The sequence below is a fragment of the Elephantulus edwardii genome, unplaced genomic scaffold (genome assembly GCF_000299155.1).
Source record: "Elephantulus edwardii isolate Elephantulus edwardi_28Jun2011 unplaced genomic scaffold, EleEdw1.0 scaffold00027, whole genome shotgun sequence".
In the NCBI taxonomy this organism is placed as follows: Eukaryota; Metazoa; Chordata; class Mammalia; order Macroscelidea; family Macroscelididae; genus Elephantulus; species Elephantulus edwardii.
This window is the reverse complement of record NW_006399777.1, coordinates 5,681,947-5,703,075: the sequence shown is the minus strand read 5'-3', so window position 1 is coordinate 5,703,075 and position 21,129 is coordinate 5,681,947. Positions and strand designations below refer to the sequence as shown.

The 21,129-nt window shown below is 41.1% G+C and overlaps 1 protein-coding gene across 1 annotated transcript in view; it reads right to left on the bottom strand.

The window, feature by feature from the left end:
* The window catches only part of KCNH8 (potassium voltage-gated channel, subfamily H (eag-related), member 8), a 427,975-nt gene that overhangs the window by 123,835 nt on the left and 283,011 nt on the right, over positions 1-21,129 (bottom strand). Inside the window, exon 7 of the mRNA XM_006883339.1 lies at positions 13,229-13,436. Within this exon, the coding sequence (XP_006883401.1) occupies positions 13,229-13,436 (208 nt within the window). The remainder of the gene's footprint in view (positions 1-13,228; positions 13,437-21,129) is intronic.

Below are 21,129 nucleotides of genomic sequence, written 5' to 3'. Positions count from 1 at the left end.
CTTAGTCTCTAGAGAGACACCATTGCTCTTCAGTACTTTGGAGAGGTCCCTAACAGCAGACTTTCCCATGGCAATGCGCCTTTTAATTTCCTGGCTCCTGGTGCCAAGAGTGTTGACTGTGGAGCCAAGCAAACTAAAGCTGTGAACAATCCCAATCTCTTCACCATGCATCTCACTCACAATATCACAAAACTGGCCATTTCTCCTTGCATGAAGCTTGTAAATGCTAACCAAATCAGAAGCAGTTATAACTAGAGAATTCTTCAAATCAGTGTTGTTAGTGACCCAAATAGGGTCAGGGATTAAGGATTAAAATTGTCAATGAAAATTTGAAAATGATGACAGACTTAATTCTTTTTTCCCATTTGAGACTCTTGGGCTTTTTTTTTTTTAAGCCACTGAAACAGATACGATTTTAGGCATCTATAGTGGATAAGTATACTTCTGTCAAAGGATTAAGAGATGAAAGAGCTTCTCTCTACTACAAAATGCTCTCATCTCTAACCTTTGAAGCAGATCATTTATTCTAAAGTTCAGTGTGTCAAAACTTAGAAATAGAATGTAAGGTAACATTTTATCTAAAAAAAATAATACAACAAAGATGCCATTTACCAGGGGATGCAAAGCTTGCAAATATAACCTCACTGCTGAGTTTCAAAAAAAAGAAGCATGGATTGTGGCATAGGAGTTGCTGTTGTTAGGTGCCGTCAAATCAAATATGATTCACAGTCACCCTATAAACAACAGATTTGAACCCTGTCCTCTCCTGTTCCGTCCTCACCGTGTCTGACACACTTGAGCCCATTGCTGCTGCCACTGTGTCAATCCATCTTCATGGAGAATCTTCCTCTCTTTTGCAGACCCTCTACCTTTCCGAATACCCCTTTCGAAGGAAAGCTTCTCCTAGCAACATGTCCAAAGGTTGACAGACAAAGCTTCACCATCCTTGCCGCCAAGAAGCACTCTGGCTGCACCTTCTTCAAGACATACCTGTTAGTTCTTTCAACAGTCTATGGGGTATTCAGAACTCTTTTCCAACACCACAGTTTGAAGGCATTAATTTTTCTTCTGCCATCCTTATTGTCCACTGTTCAGCTCTCAGACGCATAGCAAGTAATTGAAAACACCATGGCCTGAATCAAGACCACCTCAGTCTCCAAAATGACACGATCGCTCCTCAGTAATTTGGAGAAGCCTTGATGGTGTGTTTGCCCAGTGCAATATGTTCCTTTTTCTCCTGACTGCTGTAACCAAAGGTTTGGATTGTGGATCCATGCAGGATGAAATTGTTGGCAATTTCTATCATTTCTCCATCGGTCATGCTATTGCATAAAGGTATAGTGGAGAGCATTTTTTGTTTTGTTTCCAGAGTTTTATTTTAAAGAGCAGGTCCTTGGATGCATTTAAGCCTTTAATATTAGACTGAGAGATTAATCGCTAAAATATTGGAACACTATAAAAATTTCCCCCACCCCTTTTATTCATTGTTGCACTCTTCTCCCCTCCCAGCCCTTCCTCTTAGTACACTACCCTCTTGGCTAAGTAAAATAAAAATTCTTTCATTGTTTTATAATCCCTCCCCCCAGTCCACCCGACTCTGCAGCCTTCGCTCTGGACTCCTGTCATGACAGAAATACCTAATCACATATCCCTTTTAAAGTTTTCTCCCTCATCTGTTTCAATGCAATATACATTACTGAACTCATCTTTCTCACTCTCCCCCCAACCCTGATGTCAGTCCTACTTTACAACAGTGGCACTATGCAGTATTTGTCCTTTTGTGACTGAGATACCTCACTCAGCATAATGTCCTCCAGGGTCACCCTTTTGTATAATATTTCATGAGTTCCTAGTTTTTCAGTGCAGTGTAGTATTCCATTGTATGAACATACCACAGCTTCTCTATCCATTCGTTTTTTGATGGGCACTTAGGTTGTTTCCAACTCCTTGCTATTTTGAACAAAGCCGCAATAAACATAGGTGTGCATATATCTGTGTGGATGTCAGTTATGGCCTCTGTGGGGTATATTTCCAGTAGTGGAATTGCTGGATCCAGTGGTATCTGAAAGTGCCACACCACCTTCCACAGTGGTTGTACCATATTACACTTGCAGCAACTGGAGAGCGTTTTTGACTTCTTGATGTGTCGGAGTACAGGAGTAGGCAATCCAAAATGATCATCTCCTCACTAAAAATAATCTCATTGCCACCAGGTTGGTTCTGATGCCTGGTGACACTGTGGAGCAGCATTGCCCACAGGGTTTTCACAGCTGTAAATACCTGTGACAGACGATGACCACTTCCGTCTCCCTCACCGCAGCTGGTGGACTCAAACCACTGGCCCGTCAGTGAGAAGTCAAAGTCTTTTAACGAGTGTCTCACCAGAGCTTGCCATATCCCTGTATTTCAGCTAATTCCATGGGACAAGGTGGTATCTGCGAAGGGAGTGGTGATTCATTTACACATGTAATAAATGTCTTGTACGTCTTACTCTTTGTTGTTGTTGTTGTTATGTGCCGTCGAGTCGCTTGCGACTCATAGCGACCCTACGTACAACAGCCCTAAACCCTGCTCTGTCCTGTGCCAATCGCACTGTCTCCGACACTCTATTTAATTTTAAATGTAAAGATGCTACTATAAAGACATTTATTTTGGGGAGTGGGCAAGCACTATTTAGAGGAGGAAATTCCCATTGTACTTTTTAATGGGAACTGGTGGAGTTCCACTTTCCATCATGGGAGTTTAAAGTGGGTGGGCGCTCCCTGACCTGGCAGCCAGTGGCTGACCTCTTGCCTTCCACTTCCCGTCTTTCTCCTGTGGGGCAGCTTCACCCCTTTGGCCCGGCAGTGCACCCCCTTACTTCCTAGTCCACCAGAGCACCCCATCTTCGCAAAATGTCATCACCTATATGCTTTTTGCGCTTGGGCATCTGGCGATGACTTGGTTTCTTTCTGTTCCTTCCCAAGTTGTAAACTCTGCTCTTCTCCGCTTCTGTGAGTCTGCACAAGCTGCTAAAGAATTCCTTTTCTGGTTTTGTTTACTATCAAGAATCGGGACTTAGGTCACAGGACTTCATTGCTTAAAATCACGACCTAAGAAATAAGATTTCTAACTTGGAGTAAGGCTTTACCTAACTAGGGAGGGACTGGAGAGCATTATGCTGAGTGAACTACTCAGTCCTACAAGGATAAATATTGTATAAAACCATTATTGTAGAATGAGTATAAGGATCCAGGAGGGGTGGGAGAGGCTGAAAGCAGAGGGATGTGGATGTACAGGGGGAGGGGGGATTAATAGGTTGTACAATTTGATGGGGGGCGGGAGGGAAATGGAAAGAATTTGTTTGAATTTGTATTAGAATTTTGTAAATAAACTAGTAAACAACAACAACAAAAGAAATAAGACTTCTTGGATTAGACCTGAAAAATATTGCTGTTTAAATTCTACATGTCTCATTGATTTCAATCCGAGATGGTGGCTGTGATTTGAGATTGGCATCAACGTATAGCAGGAGACGTGGACGAGGTGGTGGTGGTAGCTGGTGACGATGACAGTGACTAGTTACTGGGACATATATTATGTACAAGACGCCTTGTTGTTGTGTACTGTGGAGTCAAAACTGACCCGTAGCTGATCCTCTGGTGGGTGTGGGAAGAGATTGCCCATCCTTCTCCTGCAAAGTAGCTGGTGGATTTGAACCGCGTGCCTTCGGGATTGCAGCACAGCTTCTTGCCATTAGGGCACAAGAGCTCCCTTACGTCCCTCTAATTCCCACAAAACCTGTGAAGATTCACATTCTCATCAGATCCATTTCACAGATGAGAATACAGGAATCATCTTGACTAAAACCACACGTCTAGTAAATTTATGAGGAAGGAGTCACGTTTGAATCTTTCCAGGTTGAAAGTAGAACTTTCTTATTCTCTGAGGAATCCTGATGAAGATTTTCAACACTAACTCGATGCTATTAATAGTATCCTACCATTATCATTAACTGAAAGCTACAAAGTGACAATCAATAAATATAGTATCTTTTAATTAACTGAAATTTAGGGAAATACATAAAGTCTGAAACATTTTTTAGGTGTTTTTCTGAAGTTCTATTTTGAAAAACCTGAAACCAAATGAAGGCCCCATAAAGGAGATCATTCTAGAACATATTTTGGCAGTCAATTAAAAAATTAGATTTTAAAAGCACGGCTAGACTCAGTGGTGATACACTTCTTTTTTAGGGTATTAAATCTTCCCTTGAAGCACCAGATCTGAACTTCATAGCAGGTTATTATTTCTCAGCAAGTCTGTAGGATGGATGCTGGATCTCTCTTCCGTATTAGACTTCTGAGGAAAATCTGTATTTGCTGAGTAACTTTGAACACATATAAAATGACCAATTCTTTAGAGCCTGCCTTTCAAGTAGAAAGTTTGGCCACATATATTGTTTTGAAAATACACAAGGGCACATCATTTCTTGCCCAGGACTGTAGCTGAAGGGCAACACTACAAGACGGCTTAACAACTCCCATATAAAATGTTACACACTCACTAATCACAGGATAGATTACTTTCTTTGATTCACAGTAATTGCCACAATAAAATAATAATGATGATTATAATAGATAATACTTATCAGGCAGTTCCTAGGTGCCCAGCAAAGTGGGAAATGTTTCACTTATACTGTCTAATTTGGTAGCGGCAACTTCAAGGAGTCAGGAAGTATTACTATTACTATTGGTATTTCATAGATATGGAAAGTAAACTGTAGAGAAATACCAGTCCCAGTTTCCTAGTATCTTTTATTTGAAGGATCACCAGTCAACAGAGAAATGTGTGGTTCTCTGCAAACTTTGGATTAAATCCATGCTCAAAGTCTGCCATGAACGGTCTTTGACATGTTGGCTGCTGGTGGCCTCAACACCTTACCAACCCTACTCTTCACATCCACTCTTTATATCATTAATCTCCCATGGAAACAAAGCAATTGAAACAACTTAAGTGCCAATCACTGAATGAATGGATAAACAGATTGTGACACATCAAATAATGGGGAACTCTGGTGGCCTAGTGATAGGAAACTGTGCTGAAATCTTGAAGGCCCATGATTTGCATCTACCAGCTGCTTCATGGAAAAAAGATAGGTAATCTCCTCCCTTGTGATTAACTGCCTCTGAAACTCTAATGGAGGGTTAGGTATGGGTTAGTTCCAACTTAAAACTATACAGCAATAACATACAACAATAAGAAATAATGAATAATTCATAAAATACCTCACAACAAGGATGAACTTGGAGGACTGACACAGTGACTGTAGCAATGGATTCAAGTGTGTCAGAGATGACAGGACAAGGTTTGGATTTGTTCTTCATAGGGTCACTATAAGTCACACTTGATTTGACGTCAAGTTGTACTTGATTAGCAACAACAATAATAAAATGCTAAGTAAAAAAAATCAATCACAAGAAAGGGCAAACATTGTATAAAACTACTGCTGTGGTAGTGTACCACAGAATTGGAATCGACCCATGACTGACCCTCGGGCAGGTGTTCAGGGACAGTTAATCACAGAGAAGACAGCCATCCTTCTATGGAGCAGCTGATGGATTTGAACTGTGTGCCTTTGGAATTTCAGTGCACCTTCTTGCCACTAGGCCACCAAAGCTCCCTATTGTTGTATGTATTCCATCATTTTACGTGTCACAGGTTTTGGGGTTTTCTTGCTTTGTTTTGTTTTTTAATCCATTCATTCAAAGATGAGCGCTTAGGGTGTTTCTATTCTCTTGCTTGCATGTGATATTAATGGTATAAAGAGTGGGTGTGAGGAGTGGAGTTAGTAGGGTGACAAGGTTGTCAGCAAACAATGAAAAACTACTGTTCTAAAACACTCAAGAATAGTTTTACACACAAAAGAAAATGTCTTAGATTGTTATTGGCGACAGGAGAGACTGAGAGTCTAAATCAGTTACTAGAAAATAGAGACATATTAACCTGAGTGGGGGAAAGGCCATGTCCAATAGGAGATAGGGCAGTATGACATAATCCAAAAGACAGCAAAGGTCAACACCACAGCACACACAGGGCTGCAAGCTGAGAGAGGTTTACGTCTGTTCTCCTGAAGAGGTCAAGGCATTTGACTCTGGGGATGAGAACAAACCATGGCTAACATGGAGAAGACTGGGAATCCCAGAACACTTACTTGTGCTCATGTGAAACCTATACCTAGACAAGAAGACAGTGTGTGACAGGACAAGGGGGCACTGCATGGTTTAAAATCAGGGAAGGTGTGTGTCAGCGTTTTGGTCTTTCTTCACACCTATTCAATCTGTATGCTGAGCAAACAATTCAAGAAGCTGGACTCTATGAAGAAGAATGTGGCATCAGAATTGGAGGAAGATTCATTAACATTCTGTGTTACGATGATCACAACCTTTCTTACAGAATGTAATGAAAACTTGAGGCACTCAGTGAAGAAGATCTAACACTATAGCCTTAAATATGGGTTATATCTCAGTGTTGAGAAAACAAAAATCTTCAACACTGGACCTCAACACAGGCGGCAACCTGATAGATGGGAAAAGCTTGAAGCTGTCAACAACTTCATTTGATGTGGATCCACAATCAACACCCATGGTACCAGCAGTGAAGAAAAAGAATAATAATAATTTTGCTTTGGGAAAATCTATTGTCAAGAACCTCTCCCTGGCACTAAAGAGCAATAATGTCAGCCTGATTCTTGCCACAGCATTTTCAATTGCTTCCTTTGCATTTGAAAGTTGAACAGTGAATAAGAATGATGGGAGAAGAATTGAGACCTTTTAACTATGGTGTTGGAATATTCCATGGCCAAAGAACAAATATGTCCTGAAGAAAGTGCAACTAGAGTGCTCTTTGGAGGCAAGGATGATGAAACGACATCAATGAGAAGATACACAGGTAAACGCATGAGCTCAACAGAGGTGGGAAGGTAAACAGGTGCACAAACATGAATACATATAAGTTTGACAGAAGATATTTCCATGTGTGTATTTGTATGGGCTGCTAATGTATCCAAGGGCAATACACAGGGCACAGGGGTTAAGGTTCTGCAAACGTCCTCACCCACGGCTGCAGAGACACTTCCAACTCACAACACCCCTCTATTGGTATTCCAAGGCTGAAAGCGAACAGCATCAGAATGGAACTCTCCATCTTTTCCTGGATAACCCCTAATGGATTGAACCCACCAGAGACTCACAACCTTTGGACTGGCTGCACACCTTGCTACAGACAATGCTACCAGAACTCAACTCAGCTCGATGCATCGCCACAGAACCAGGGCCAGCTCGGGCTGGACTTACAGTAGCTCATCTGGGGCTGCAAATCTCACAGAAGGATACTGCTCATCTTTCTTCCATAGATCAACTGGTAGATTTGAACTGCCCACCTTTGGGTTGGCAGTGTAACTCCCTACTCACTAGGCCACCAGAGCTCCCTAGGCTACCCGGGGTGTCTGAAAACTTCTAAGTCATAATCAAACACCATGAAGGGAACATCTTGAGTCCCCGGGATTAGAGATTTAGGACCGCAATCCCCAGGGACATCTCAATTGGCTGGTATAACTTTATCTGTAGTCTGCTTTGGTGAGCAGCAACTAAGGTCTAAAAGCTTACGAGCAGCCTCCGAAGCTTTCCTTATTGGTTTCTCCTGATCTAGAGAGAAGAAGAGTGTAGAAAATAAGACTCAAGGAAGCAATCAACCCACAAGACAAATGGACCTTGTGAACCACAGACTCTATTACCTTGAGACTGAGGAATGGGTGCTTCCTGGCTACCGCCAGGGACTGCACTCATCAGGATAACAACAGGACATCCTGTATATAGAGTGACAAATGTGGGGGGGGGGATGCAAAATCATCTACAAAGATCAGATTGACTGGTTTGATACAGATGGGTGGCACCCTGGAGACGGAGGCTCTCAGACACTCTTCAAATCTATTACCATACTCAGCCCACAGGCTCAGCTGAAACACAAAAAGTATGAAGGCAGGCAAAATGCGTAACCACAGGCAGGAAAGTGTTCTTCAGTACAACCTACCCCAGGAGACCAAAAGGGGAGCATGTGTCCACAGAGAAAGTTCAGAAGGTGGGAAAAGACTGATGGAAAAGAGGAACTGGAGGGGAGGCATCATGGATCAGCACTCCTACAGAAGGGACTGCAATCAAAGTCTCAACACAAAACATGGCACGTGTTGAGGAGCACACGGAATCAGGTTTGTTACCTGCTACTCGAATTACAAGCAAACAAAACAAAACATAAACGGAACAATCCAATTATAAGCAGCAGGTCTGCCTTTCAGGGCATTTCACAGAGATAAAGGAGGAGGCTCCATCCTACCTGCAGATGAATCTGCTGCTACGTCTACTGTTTGCTGCAAACATCAAGTGCAACCTGAACTCAAACCAAGGTTTTTATTTGCATGATGATTCTGTCGATTCATGATGGTTAACCCATAAAAGGTAAAACTGATTATTAGTGGGCAAATTACATACTAAGAAGTAATTTAGCCTAGCCTTTCAGCTCTCCATTATAAAATTAGGTGGAGGCTGTAATTTTTTCATTTGTGTCCAAATCTCAGCTGGAAAATGGTTTAGAGGGCAAACAATCCAGGTAATTACAGAAGACAGGAAGAGTCAAGCCTATGAATCCAACATTTGCAAACAAAATTAGCATTATACCTTCTGCTAATCTCAAATGTGTGTGGTGAAGAGGTCAGATGCTTGAAAGAGAAAAGGTGTACCACTATTTTAAGAAGAGCATGGCAAAAAAATAAATATTGCCCCCCAAAAATACCAAATCCTAATCTCTGGAGTATGGAAATAGTTTATAGATGTTTGAGTTTTTGCAGTGATGATAAATTTAGCATTTTCAGTTAAATTATCCTTGATTATTTTAAGCTAGCAAAATAAACTCATTGTCATGGAGTCAGAACTGATTCGTTGCTGCCCTTCTGTTAGGTGTCTGAGAGGCACGTCACATGGAAGGAGCCTGTGTGTTTTCTCCTGAAGACCCCACTGGTGGACACAAACTGTCCCTGGATCAGCAGTGCAATTCCCTATGGGCTGCGTCACCAGAACTCCCTAAACATCATCACAAATGTCTTCATAAGAGAAGGGACAAATGGTTAATATACCCAGCTGCTACCTGAGAGGGTATCAGTTCAAGGATACGGAGAGGAACCTAGAGATCTACTTCTGAAAGGTCACAGCCATTGAGACGCTACGGAGCACAGTTCTACACTGATACAGATGGGGGTTGTCAAGGGTTCAAGTCTGCCCAACAGTAACTAGAAGGTCCGCCCAGAGGGTGTGTCTTCAGGCCATCACCATGATTTCAGCTCAAGAGAAACTGACTTTGGCCTTCAGGTCTTCAAACCTGGCAAATACATCTCTGCCATTTTAAGCAGGACCTCTTGGAGGCAAGGATTCTGAGGATTCTGGGGCTTCGTCTGACATACTTTGGACATGTTGTAAGGAGGGACAGGTCTTTAGAGAGGGACATCATGCTGGGTAGAGTGGAGGGACAGCGCAGGAGGGGAAGACCCTCTATGAGGTGGATTGATTCAGTGACTGGGGTACTCGGGATGGGTGTGTCAGAGGCAATGAGATTGGCACAGGATAGAGCAAGGTTTAGGGCTGTTGTACATATGAGTCGCAAACGACTCGACGGAACATAACAACAACAACAGGTCTATTATTTTTTTGTTTTTTAATACTTTTTAAAATCAGTTTATATACAAAATTCTAATACAAATTCAAACAAATTATTTCAATTTCCCTCACCCCCACCCACCCATCAAATTGTACAACCCAATGATTAATCCCCTTTTCTTCCTCCTGTACATCCATATCCCTCTGCTTCCAGCCTCTCCCACCCCTCCTGGATCCTTCTACTCATTCTACAATAACAGGACCCCTAAATTTCTTATAAGTCTAAGAAGTCAACGCTAAGTTTGGGGTCATTTGTTCCAGCAGCCACCGGAATCCACGAGGCTGAGAAAAGCTTAACAATTATACAGCACGGTCTGATCACACTCCCTCACATAACCATTGACCTTGAACCAGCTGACACTGGTGATTAACACCAAGGCTCATGTGGGTGCTGAGCTGTGATGAGAAAAAGATACATACATATGCAATAATAGACAATATGGGTTTGCTTTTCCAATAAACCTATGAATTATGAAGTCTGAAAGGGACTTTCAATCTCTATGGTGAGTTTTTTTTTTTTCATGAAATTGAGACCCAGATAGGTAAACAATTGATGCTGGAATTGTGCACAGCTGGTTAGTGGTGGAGCCGTAATGGTAAGAAGCATCTGTTGATGTCTATCTAGCATGCAGCCAAGTTCAACCTACAAGGTCTTGTGCATCACATTCCACTAGAATCTCAGTACTGAAAGGGAATGGGAAGAGAAGGAACCCAAGGGATTGGTTTCCTTTTTCTTGTAAAAGAAACGCCTCTGTATGTTTGCTGACCCATCTGCAAGGTAAGAGTGTACGTCTGCCTCAGAACTGGCATGTCCGAAATGAGACAGAGCTCTTTCCCCATGTAACTAAATTTGAGAGCGTGAATAAGCTGAATTTCCCCATCTGGAGACTCTCAGACTAGCCAAGGCTTACAAATGACTGTGAGTGTCCAGGTCTGGTGCTGAGTGGAAATTAGGTCAGATCTCGAAAGGAATCAAGTGGCTAAGCACAAGTTATTTAAGTATGGGTTCAGAAACAAAGGACAGAGACCTAATGCTGTAAATTCACTGCACACAACGTGGAAATGATAGTGGTAAGGGCCGCTTCCCAACAGAGTTATGAGGACAATATTAAGGGACTCCACACGTTTTCTTCCAAGTACTATCCCAATCTTGATCGTTTTAACTCCTCTCTCAGGCTGTCTCTTGCCCTTCCTCTCTTCTTTCTCCTTTATCCAGGCGACTTCTCCTTTCACTCGGCCGTTTCAGATCTCTCCTTCATTCTGAGGGTTTCAGATCTCTCCTTCATTCTGAGGATTGAGCTCCACAGCAAGGCCTCAAGAAAGTGCTCTTATCAGGAAAATAAGAAACCCATTCTGAGATGAAAATTATCAGAACACATCAGTTGCTTTGTATAGCTCAGGGATAAGACCGAGATGTGTGAGGACATTCCTTCCTTTCTGAGAATGAAGGCTCACACACAAGGCATAGAAAAAGTGCTTTTATTGGGACGATAAGAAAACCATTCTGAGATGAAATTTATCAGGTGTATCAGCTGGTTTGTGTAGCTCAGGGCTAGTATTGAGATGTACAGAAGCAATTTTAAGAGCCTAGAGAGAGGATTCATTCCCTTGGACTGACTTCCTTCAAGTCGTCAGCTCATTCTCCAAGGATGTCCTTTGAAGGTTTCTGTATTATGCCCGATGAGGAGAGAGGGGCCTTTAGAAGGGCCAAGCCAGGGCTGCTCTAAGTCCATCATGCACAAAGTATTGGCTGGAAAATTTTTTTCTCTTGAGACGCTCTGTCGCTTTATCCCTGGGAAAAAAGTCTAAATTTCACCCAAAAGTTCAAAATTGATTTTTGATGATGAAAGTTAGTGGAGAATTTTCCAACTAAGAAAAAGAGTTTCTTTTGCATATACGGCAAATTAAGAACAATACCCTACACAGCACACTTTGACAGTTCTCGAAATCATATGATTGTGAAACTGATGAAAATATTTTAGAGAATTATAACCTAGAGACCTTTCATTCTTTACAAATTTCTAGGATTCAGATGAGTTTAACACATTTAGATGTGTTGCGTGCTGTATATTTAAAACTAATTTATGTAGAATTATGTAAGGCTTAGAACATTTGCATTTAACCCCGACGCACTTAGAGACACAGCATTTTACAAATGGTATATTTTTTATATCTAGTTCATTCTGTCACTACAAATTATTAAAGCATATTAAACTTGAAAATTTCTTCATGACGCTAGCTCTGTATATTTTAAATAAAAAAATAGGGATATATTTTCCTTTGATTTACAACACAAATGTAATAATTTTTTTAAAAAAATACTGCAATGATAGGGCATAGAATAGTTGTTATGTACCATCATGTGACCCACAACTCAGAGTGACTATACGTACAATAGCTCTGAATCCTGCCCTATCCTGAGCCAGTCTCATTGACTCCAACACATCTAATCCCATTGCCCCAGTTACTGTGTCAATTCATCTCATCTGGTGTCTTCCTCTCCTGCGCTGTCCCTCCACCCTTCCAAGTATAATGTCCTTCTCCAAGGTCTGGTCCCTCCTGGTCACATGCCCAAAGTATGTGAGACAGATCTTCAAAATCTTTGCCTCCAAGGAGAAACTTGTTTTCACAGTCTCCACGACAGACCTATTTGTTCTCCTGGTAGTACATGGTATGTTCAATACTCTTTTCCAGCACTACAACTCAAAGGTATCAGTTCTTCTTCTGTCATCCATAGTCACTGTCCAGTCTCTGATGCACGGCAAGTAATTGGGAAGACTATGGCCTGGATCAGGTGCACCTTACGCTCTAGACAGACATCGTTATTTCTCAATACTCTGGAGAAGATCCCTGACAGCAGATTCACCCAGTGCAATGAGGACTTTTGATTTCCTGACTGCTGGTGCCAAGAGTGTTGACTGTGGAGCCGAGCAAGCTAAAATTGTTAATAACGTCAATCTCTTCTTCATACAACATGGTCCTGCCAGTAGGCCCCGCAGCAAGAAGTTACCCAGTAATTTATTTTTACTATCCTCAACAAAATGAACTGACACAATGATTGCAGTGACAGGCCTGAGAAAGGCAGCGATTGTGTGGATGACACAGGACAGGAAAAATTTACCCTGAGTTGATTCTAAGGACGTTATGAGTCATTGTTCACTAAGGAGCACAGATCAACACCACCAACTTTATATTGAAATATTAATCTATGAACATATTAACATGTGGACGCTTTTATGATCTCCCTACTCATTTTGAATAGCTATTTTACCTTGTAATGTTGGTCCCTTATTCTCTGACAAATTAAAAAAGGTCAATAAAAATTCTATTTAAAAAAAAGGCTTGAATCACGGACAGTACCAACAACAAAAGATTCAAAGTTGACAATAAGAGAGTCTGTACTCGCAGACTCCTCTTCCACCTTCAAATTGCGGACAATCTTCTTGTTCAATTTAGAAAGGGGAAAGGCGACAAATGCAAGCCCTTACCAACTTCCCACTTGAGAAGGCTGTTGTCTTCCCGCTCCATTTTTCCAATGACATACCAGATACACGCCATCCAGTGCGCAAGGAGGGCAAACATGGACATGAGCAGGGTCAGGACGATTGTGCTGTGCTGGGAATAACGGTCCAGCTTCTGCAGGAGACGCAGGAGACGCAGCAGCCGCACGGTCTTCAGGAGATGCACAAGGGACACCTGTGATGGGCAGCAAGGGAACAGGACACGGCCCCAGGTTAATGGCACATTGCGGCATTCATTTCAACTTGCAGTGATTCAGGAATATGACTGAAAGGACATATAATCATGATGGTAATACTTCTGATTCTAATGAGTGCAGTCCTGGCATTATGTCTCTGTTTGACAAATCATATTGGGAGGCCATAAGAGAAAGAAAAGCAAGACAACCTCAGTCACAAAAGGACACATATTGCACAGTGCCACTGTTGTCAAACGAGCCTGACATCGGGGTTGAGGGAAGACAGAGAAGGAGGGGAGGAATGATGTACACTGCATTGAAACAGATGAGGGAGAGAACTGTTTAAAAGGGATACATGATTGGGTATTATTGTCATGACAGGAGTCCAGAACGAAGGCTGCACAGTACAGTGGACTTGGGGGGAGAGATCGCATAACAATGAAAAGAATTTTTCTTTTACTTTTCAAGGGGAAGAGTGAACTGGGGGGAGTAGTCTACAACCAGTTGGCTACTAGTTTCTTCTTTTGGCAATTTCTTGAAGAGAAATGTACTCAGAACAGTGCTCGATCTGATACAGGATAAAAGTTCAATATATTTGTTAATTAAATAAAAAATTATGTGAGGAAGCAATATGGTTGGAGTTTGTTGTAACAATGGTTATTTCATAAAAGTGTGTAGAATTGTAATCGTGTGCAGTTCTCTACACTCATAATAAAATCTCAAGGGAGATTGAAGACCTGGGGCCAGTGAGCGGTGTTCTTTTCTTTCTTTTTTTCACCCCCCTTCAGTGCTGAGTTTTACTTTCTTCTCTTTCCAAACCTAATGCTCACGTATCATTTCTGCAGCTGGCGGCGAACCAGATGATGACATGCCAGGACTCTGCAACCTCTACTCTGTAGATTGGAAGTAGACTTGACTTTAGAGGTAGATGATCTTGATAAGTAGGTGACAATTTTTAGATGAAATCAAACCTGGGGCGGAAGTCCTAAGTGGAAGAAATCACCTGACACCTACTATTATTGATTCAGTCAGTCTCCCATGTTTTCTAACCAGAAGGGGGATGTTTCAAAGAGGAGAGGGCTGCCTTTGTGTGAGAACAACTGTCATATCGCAAAGACAAAGCACAGGTCCTAGGTGTTCAGGGTGAGGAAGCCCTGGTAAAAGGGCTGGACTTAGAAACCACCTCAGCAATAACAAAGGCCACTCTTCAAATCACTCCCATCAGCCCAGAGCTCCTAGCAGAAAGAAATGCTGACTTGGAAGGAAGGAATGAGGAAGGAGACATGTCAAATTTAGGGTCCTATGTATGAATAAAATCAGAAAAGAAGTGGGTTCTGTTTATTCTTGGGATCCTTTCACAAATTTTCACTGATTGCTTATGGAAAGGTGCATGACAGCAATGCAGTTATCAAACCCCCCATGAAATACCAGCTTCCCTTATTCACAACTGGACATAACTGACTTCTCAGCTAAAGGGAGGGAGGGAAGGAGGGAAAAATGAAAAGAAAGAGGAAGAAACGTATTGGCAAAGAGGGAGGAGGAGATCAAAATCTGTTTATATGTACTGAGATCTTTCTAGGTTTCAGATGCTCAGCAAAGTATTGTGTAAAATGTTCACTTTTTGATACCCTCAGGAATCCTTTCTTTATGGGATTTTTATGTCTGCTGTAGGTCTCTTTTGAGCTTTTGGATTTTCCCCAGCTGATAAAGCTGGGCTTCCCATTTCACATGTTAGACGTCTCATTATATTATGTACCTTGGGTCTAATTTATCATTTCATCTCTCACAATACCATCATGACTTATACCGGGGAAGGACTCAGTCACTAAATAGGGGAACTGTCATTAAAACAATTGTCATGAGGAATGCGGACAGAAGAAAGCTCAGATTTAGAATATATTTCTGTTTTTATTTCCTATTTGTGATTTGAGTAAAAGTTTACAAAGCAAATTCATCTTTACACACCTTTCCCCCATAACATTAATTCTCATACCCACAAAGCAATCCCATGTCTCCTTTCTCTCTTTATCTCTCATTTCCACTGATGTCGGCTCCTCTTCCCTGTCTGCTTGTACACCTTCTCTTGGCTGGATCTCTTGTGCACCCCTCTGAGTCTTCCCTTTCTTTGCAAGTATATTGTCCTGATGGATTTCTTCTTTGTGTTTTGCCTTCTCATTCACTCACCTTAGTATATGACTATAATCTGTTGTCCAATTTTTCCTCTCTCTTTTCTTCCCTTCCTGCTCCTGGTTACCAAGCAAGAATTATTCCTTCTGAGCGTAAACCTTTCTTTAGCTTTTTACTGTAGTGGTATTATACAGTATCTGCCTGCTCTTAGTTCACTCAGCATGTCATCTGGATTTATCTATGCGATGCAGTGTTCTGCGAGTTCTCGGCTGCTCTTTCATGGCACTCGATGGTGTGAATGTGTTGTAGGTCCTTTATCTGGATGCCTCCTGACACCTGGGCTGTTTACATCCCTTTGTTATTGTAAACAATGCTTCAGTGAACAGTTATGTGCAGGTATCTGAGCTCTTATTCATTAGGAATAACATTTAATAATGTAAGTACTTTACGAGCAGGAGTGGTAATCACTTCCTAAACAACATGCCTCCAGAAAATCTATGAACTTTGATAAAAAATATTTGTAGAGTGGCTTCAGGCCTTTTGTTCATAGGGTTCCTATGAGTCGTGTTTGACTTGAAGGCAATCAACAACAACACCACAAGGTAAGTACTGGGTGAAATACAGTATTTCTATTTTCAACTTTCTAAGGGAGCGCCAAATTCCTACCTATAGAGGATGCACCATTTTACCTTCTCACTAGCAGTGTATGAGCATTCCAGTCTCTCCACACCCTAACCAGTATTTGTTGTTTACTGCTCTTTTGAACTTTGCTGTGGTTTCTGGAGTAAGATGATAACTCATGGCTGTTTTTGTTTGCATCTCTCTGATATATAACAATTTTAAGCAATTTGTCATGAGTTTGTTTGCCATATGAATTTCTTCTTTGGTAAAGTATCTACATATGTGCTTGGCTCATTCTGTAATTTTGGGTTTTTTCTTTAGGTGCTGAAGTTGTCTATAAACTTTTGAGTCCCTTATCAGCTGTGTCCTTGCCAAATATTTGGTTCCCTGCCTGTTGGTTCCTTTATAACTCTTTTTTGAGAATTTTTAATGCACCAATAACTTTTTAGAAAATCTCAGTGATCTAAAAAGTCTCAGTGGTCTAAGTTATCAGTTGAATGGGCATTTTTGCTTATATTTGACAGTCTATTTAAAGCATAGGAGAACAAACAGGTTTGTCCTGGAGAGGGTGAAGCCACAGTGTTCCCTGGAGTCAAGGATTCTGAAGCTTCGTCTGACATATTTTGGGCATGTTGCAAGGAGGGACTGGTCCTTGGAGAGGGACATCATATTTGGCAGAGTGGAGGGGTGGCGAAGGAGAGGAAGACCTTTGATGAGATGGATCGATTCTGTGACTGGAGCGGTGGGAATAAGTGCGTTTGAGATGGTGAGGTTGGCACAGGATAGAACAGCATTTAGAGTTCTTGTACATAGGGTTGCTATGAGTCGCAAGCGACTCGATGGCACATAACAACAACAACATTTAAAGCATAAGTCGTTGTTGTTATTAGGTGCTGTCGAGTACAACTCATAGTGACCCCGTGACCAGGCAACCTGAACCCTGTCCTGCCCTGTGCCATCCTCATCATCTCCAAAATGCTCTAGCCTATTGCTGGAGTCCCCACGTCAATCCATCTCAATGGGGGTCTCCCTCTCCTTCGCTGATCCCGTCTTTCCAGGCAGGAGGTCTCTCTCCAATGACTAGCCTTGTCTAGCTATACGTATGAAGTGTGAAAGATGAAGTCTGGCTTCTTTGCCCCACAGGGGCACTCTGGTTGTGCCTTCTCCAAAACCTATTTGTTTGTTCTCTTGGCAGTCTGTGGGATATTTAGTATTCTTCTTCAATATCACAAGTAAAAGGGATCAATTCTTCTGTCACCCTTAGTCATTCCCAGCTCTCCAATGCATGGCAGGCGACTGAGAAGATGATGGCCTGAATTAGGCACACCTTAGTATTCAAACTGACATCATTGCTCTTCGACACGCTGGAAAGTTTCCTGACAGCAGACTTGCCCAATGCACTATGTCTCCTGATTTCCTGACTGCTGGTACCAAGGATGTTTATTGTTGATACAGGGAAGATGAAATCACTGACAGCTTCAATCCTTTCTCCATTTATCATAATGCGCTTGTGGTGATGCCTTTGTGTTTTCTTTTTTAATGTTCAGTTGCAATCCATATCGAAGGTTGCAGCCCTTAATCTTCTGCAACAAGGGTGTCAAGTCCTTTCACTTTCAGCAAGCCAGGTCGTGTCATCTGTATCATTCACATTATTGATGAGTCCTCCTCTGATCCTGACACAACATTCTTCCTCATAGAGCCCTATTTGCTCAACATACAGATTGAATAGGTATGGAGAAAGGATACAACCCGGACACACTCCTTCCTTAATTTTAAACCATGTATTCTCTTGCTCCATTTGCTCAAAAGTCTCTTGGTCTAGGTATAGGTTTTGCATGAGCACATTTAAGTGTTCTGGGATTCCCATTCTTTTCAGTGTTAGCCATGTCTTGATATGACCCACACCATCAAGTAACTCTGCATAGTCAATAAAGCATAAATAAACATTCCGCTGATATTCTTGACTTTCAGCCAGGATCCATCTGACACCAGCAGTGATATCCCTGGTGCCAGAGCCTCTTCTAAATCCTGCCTGAACTTCTTGTATCCTATTAATGAACTATTCTAGCACATTCAAAATGATCTTCAGCAGTATTTTGCTCACATGTGATATCAGTGATACTGCTTGATAATTTCCACATTCTGTTGAATCACCTTTTCTGGGAATGGAGGCAAATATGGATCTCTTCCCGTCAGTTGACCAAGTAGCTGTCCTCCAAATTTCCTGGCATAAACTGGTGAGCACATCCAGGACTGCATCTGTTATTTGAAATATATCAGTTGGTATCCCATCCACTCCCGGGACTTTTTTTTTTAATGCTTTCAATGCATCTTCAACGTCATCCTTTATTATCATTGGCTCTCGTAAATGACACTTCCTGACATTTTTCACTGTCAACTGTCCAGCGAGTCTGTGTATTTCTTCCATCTTTTTTTAATGCTTCATAGGTCATTGGAGATTGTACTCATTGTATCTCTCAGTACTGCAACTTTAATTTCTTTTTCAGTTCATCAATCTGAGAAATTCTGAGTGAATTCTTCCATTTTAACTCTCTGCCTCCAGCTGTGTGTACATTTCATGATGATATTTTGCTTTGTCTTCTCAACCTACCCTCGGAAATCTTCTCTCCTACTCTTTTTCTTCGGTATCTTTTTCCCCCAACTTTGTTTTGTTTTCTCAATGCTATAATACACTTTCCATAGTCTATTCTGCTATATGTTTTGTTTTTTCCTTTCTTCATAATGACCTTATACCTTTTGTGGATGATATCTTTGATGTCCTCCCATACTTCCTCTGGTCTTTGGTCACTGGAGTTCAATGCCTGTTGTATGTTCTTGAGTTGATTCTTAAGTTCAACTAGGATAGATTCAAGGTCGTATTTTGGTTCCTGCAGACTAGATTTTATTTTCTTCAGCTTCAATTTAAACTTGCACATGAGTAACTGATGGTCTGTTCCACAATCTGCACCAGGTCTGGTTTAGACTGCAGATACTGGGCTTCGCCCATGATGCCTTCCACAGATGTAGTCAATCTGAGTCATATGCAGTCTATCAAGTGAGGTCCATGTGTAAAATCACCTTTTTTTTAAAAAAAAAAAAGTTATTTTTAGTGAATATATTTTCATTGAACATGCAAAATTTGATCATTCTATTTCCAGCCACATTTCTGTCCCAAGTCCATATTTTCTGACTACCATACCTTCTTCATTATTTCCAACTTCTGCATTCCAGTCACCAGTTATAACTAACACATCTTGAATGCATGTTTGTTTAATTTTGGACTGTAAAATTTGGTAAAACTTTTCCATTTCCTCCTCTGCTTTAGCTGTAGGAGTGTATATTTGAATAATAGTCATATTAACTGGTCTTACTTGTATGTGTATGATAATATCTTTTCACTTACAACATTGTACTTGAAGATAAAACATAAAATTGTCTTTTAAACTATGACAGCAATATTATTCTTATGTTTTTTATTCCCAGCAGAGTAGACCATATGATAGTCCGATTCGGACTGGCCAAAGCTAGTCCATATCACCTCAGTAATGTCTAGAATGTCGACATTCATGTTCCATTTCCTTTTTCGTAACATCTCATTTCCCTAACTGTCACGTGTTGTACATTCCATTTTCCAGTTTTTAAAGGATGAATGTAGCTAATTTTCTTCATTTTGATTGACTTCCAATCTGGGCTCTATCTCTAATATTATAACAATCTGTGTTTCTCTACTGTTCAAAGGGTTTTACACTTGATCTTAGCCAAAAGGCCGAGAAGCGATTGTTCAAAGGGTTTTAGAGGCTCGCTATTTAAGAAGTGGACAGCCAGTCCTGTTTTCAGTCTGTCTTAATTTGGAAGGTCTACTAAAACCTGTCCACCATGGGTAACCTCTGTGGCATCTGACGCGCTGGTTACATAGCTTTCAGCTTCACAGCAACTCACAAGTTACCTCAATACAGCAAACTGATGAGCAAGTGCTCTATTTATTAGCATAATGAAATTCCCAAATAAAACAAACTGACTTTGTACTCTTTCCATCTTCTTGTTCAAACTGAGAATAGTGATTTTCTCCAGAATCTCTTTCCACAGATGGAGATAATTTGATTCTTGTGTAATCTATGAGGTCCATACATGTATTTACTGTTTATATCATTAAAGAAAAGTATATGGCATAAGTAAGTTGTTGGTCTTGGACAACTCTATAATGTACTCTCATGTGTTGTTTCTATCACCAAAGAAAACATTTTCAACTGTAGATCTTGTATCTTTGGTTCTCCTTTTCACATTCCAATCACCAGTAATTATAAGTGCATATTTGACTAATATCAGACTTGAGAAATTCTTCATCAAGACATTAATGCTTGATATATAAATTTGTGTAAGAGTTATACTGACTTATCTTCTTTGTAGGGGTGTGAACACTATCCTGCTACTGACAATACTGTAATTCAGGATATATTTTTTATATGCTGAGACATTACCATCTTCCATTTGTTACTTCTCGTATAGTAAACGATATGATGTTGCTGTTAAGTGCCATCGAGTTGTAGACGACTCATAGCAGTCCTATGAACAGTAGACTTGTACACTTGTATAACTTTCATCAACAGTCTGATTAAAAATGGGCAATACCTGTCAAGAGTATCAATCTTCACGTATTCCATGCCATTTTGACAACTTTTCATTTTCCCAGATTCATACTTCAAGCATTCAAAACTCTGATTATTAATGGATGTTTGCAGCTGTGTCTTCCATTTTTGAGTCATACTTTATCAGAAAATGAAATTCCTCCAGGCTTTACTCCATCCACATCAGGAAGGAAGGCAGACTGCCTTCAGGAGACACCTCTTCTGTTAGGTTTTGAGTCCCTTGCAGCCTCGAAGTCTCATCTTCTGGGAGTATTTTAGACAATGTTCCACCCAACTAGAATGGTGCTTTTAGGGAATG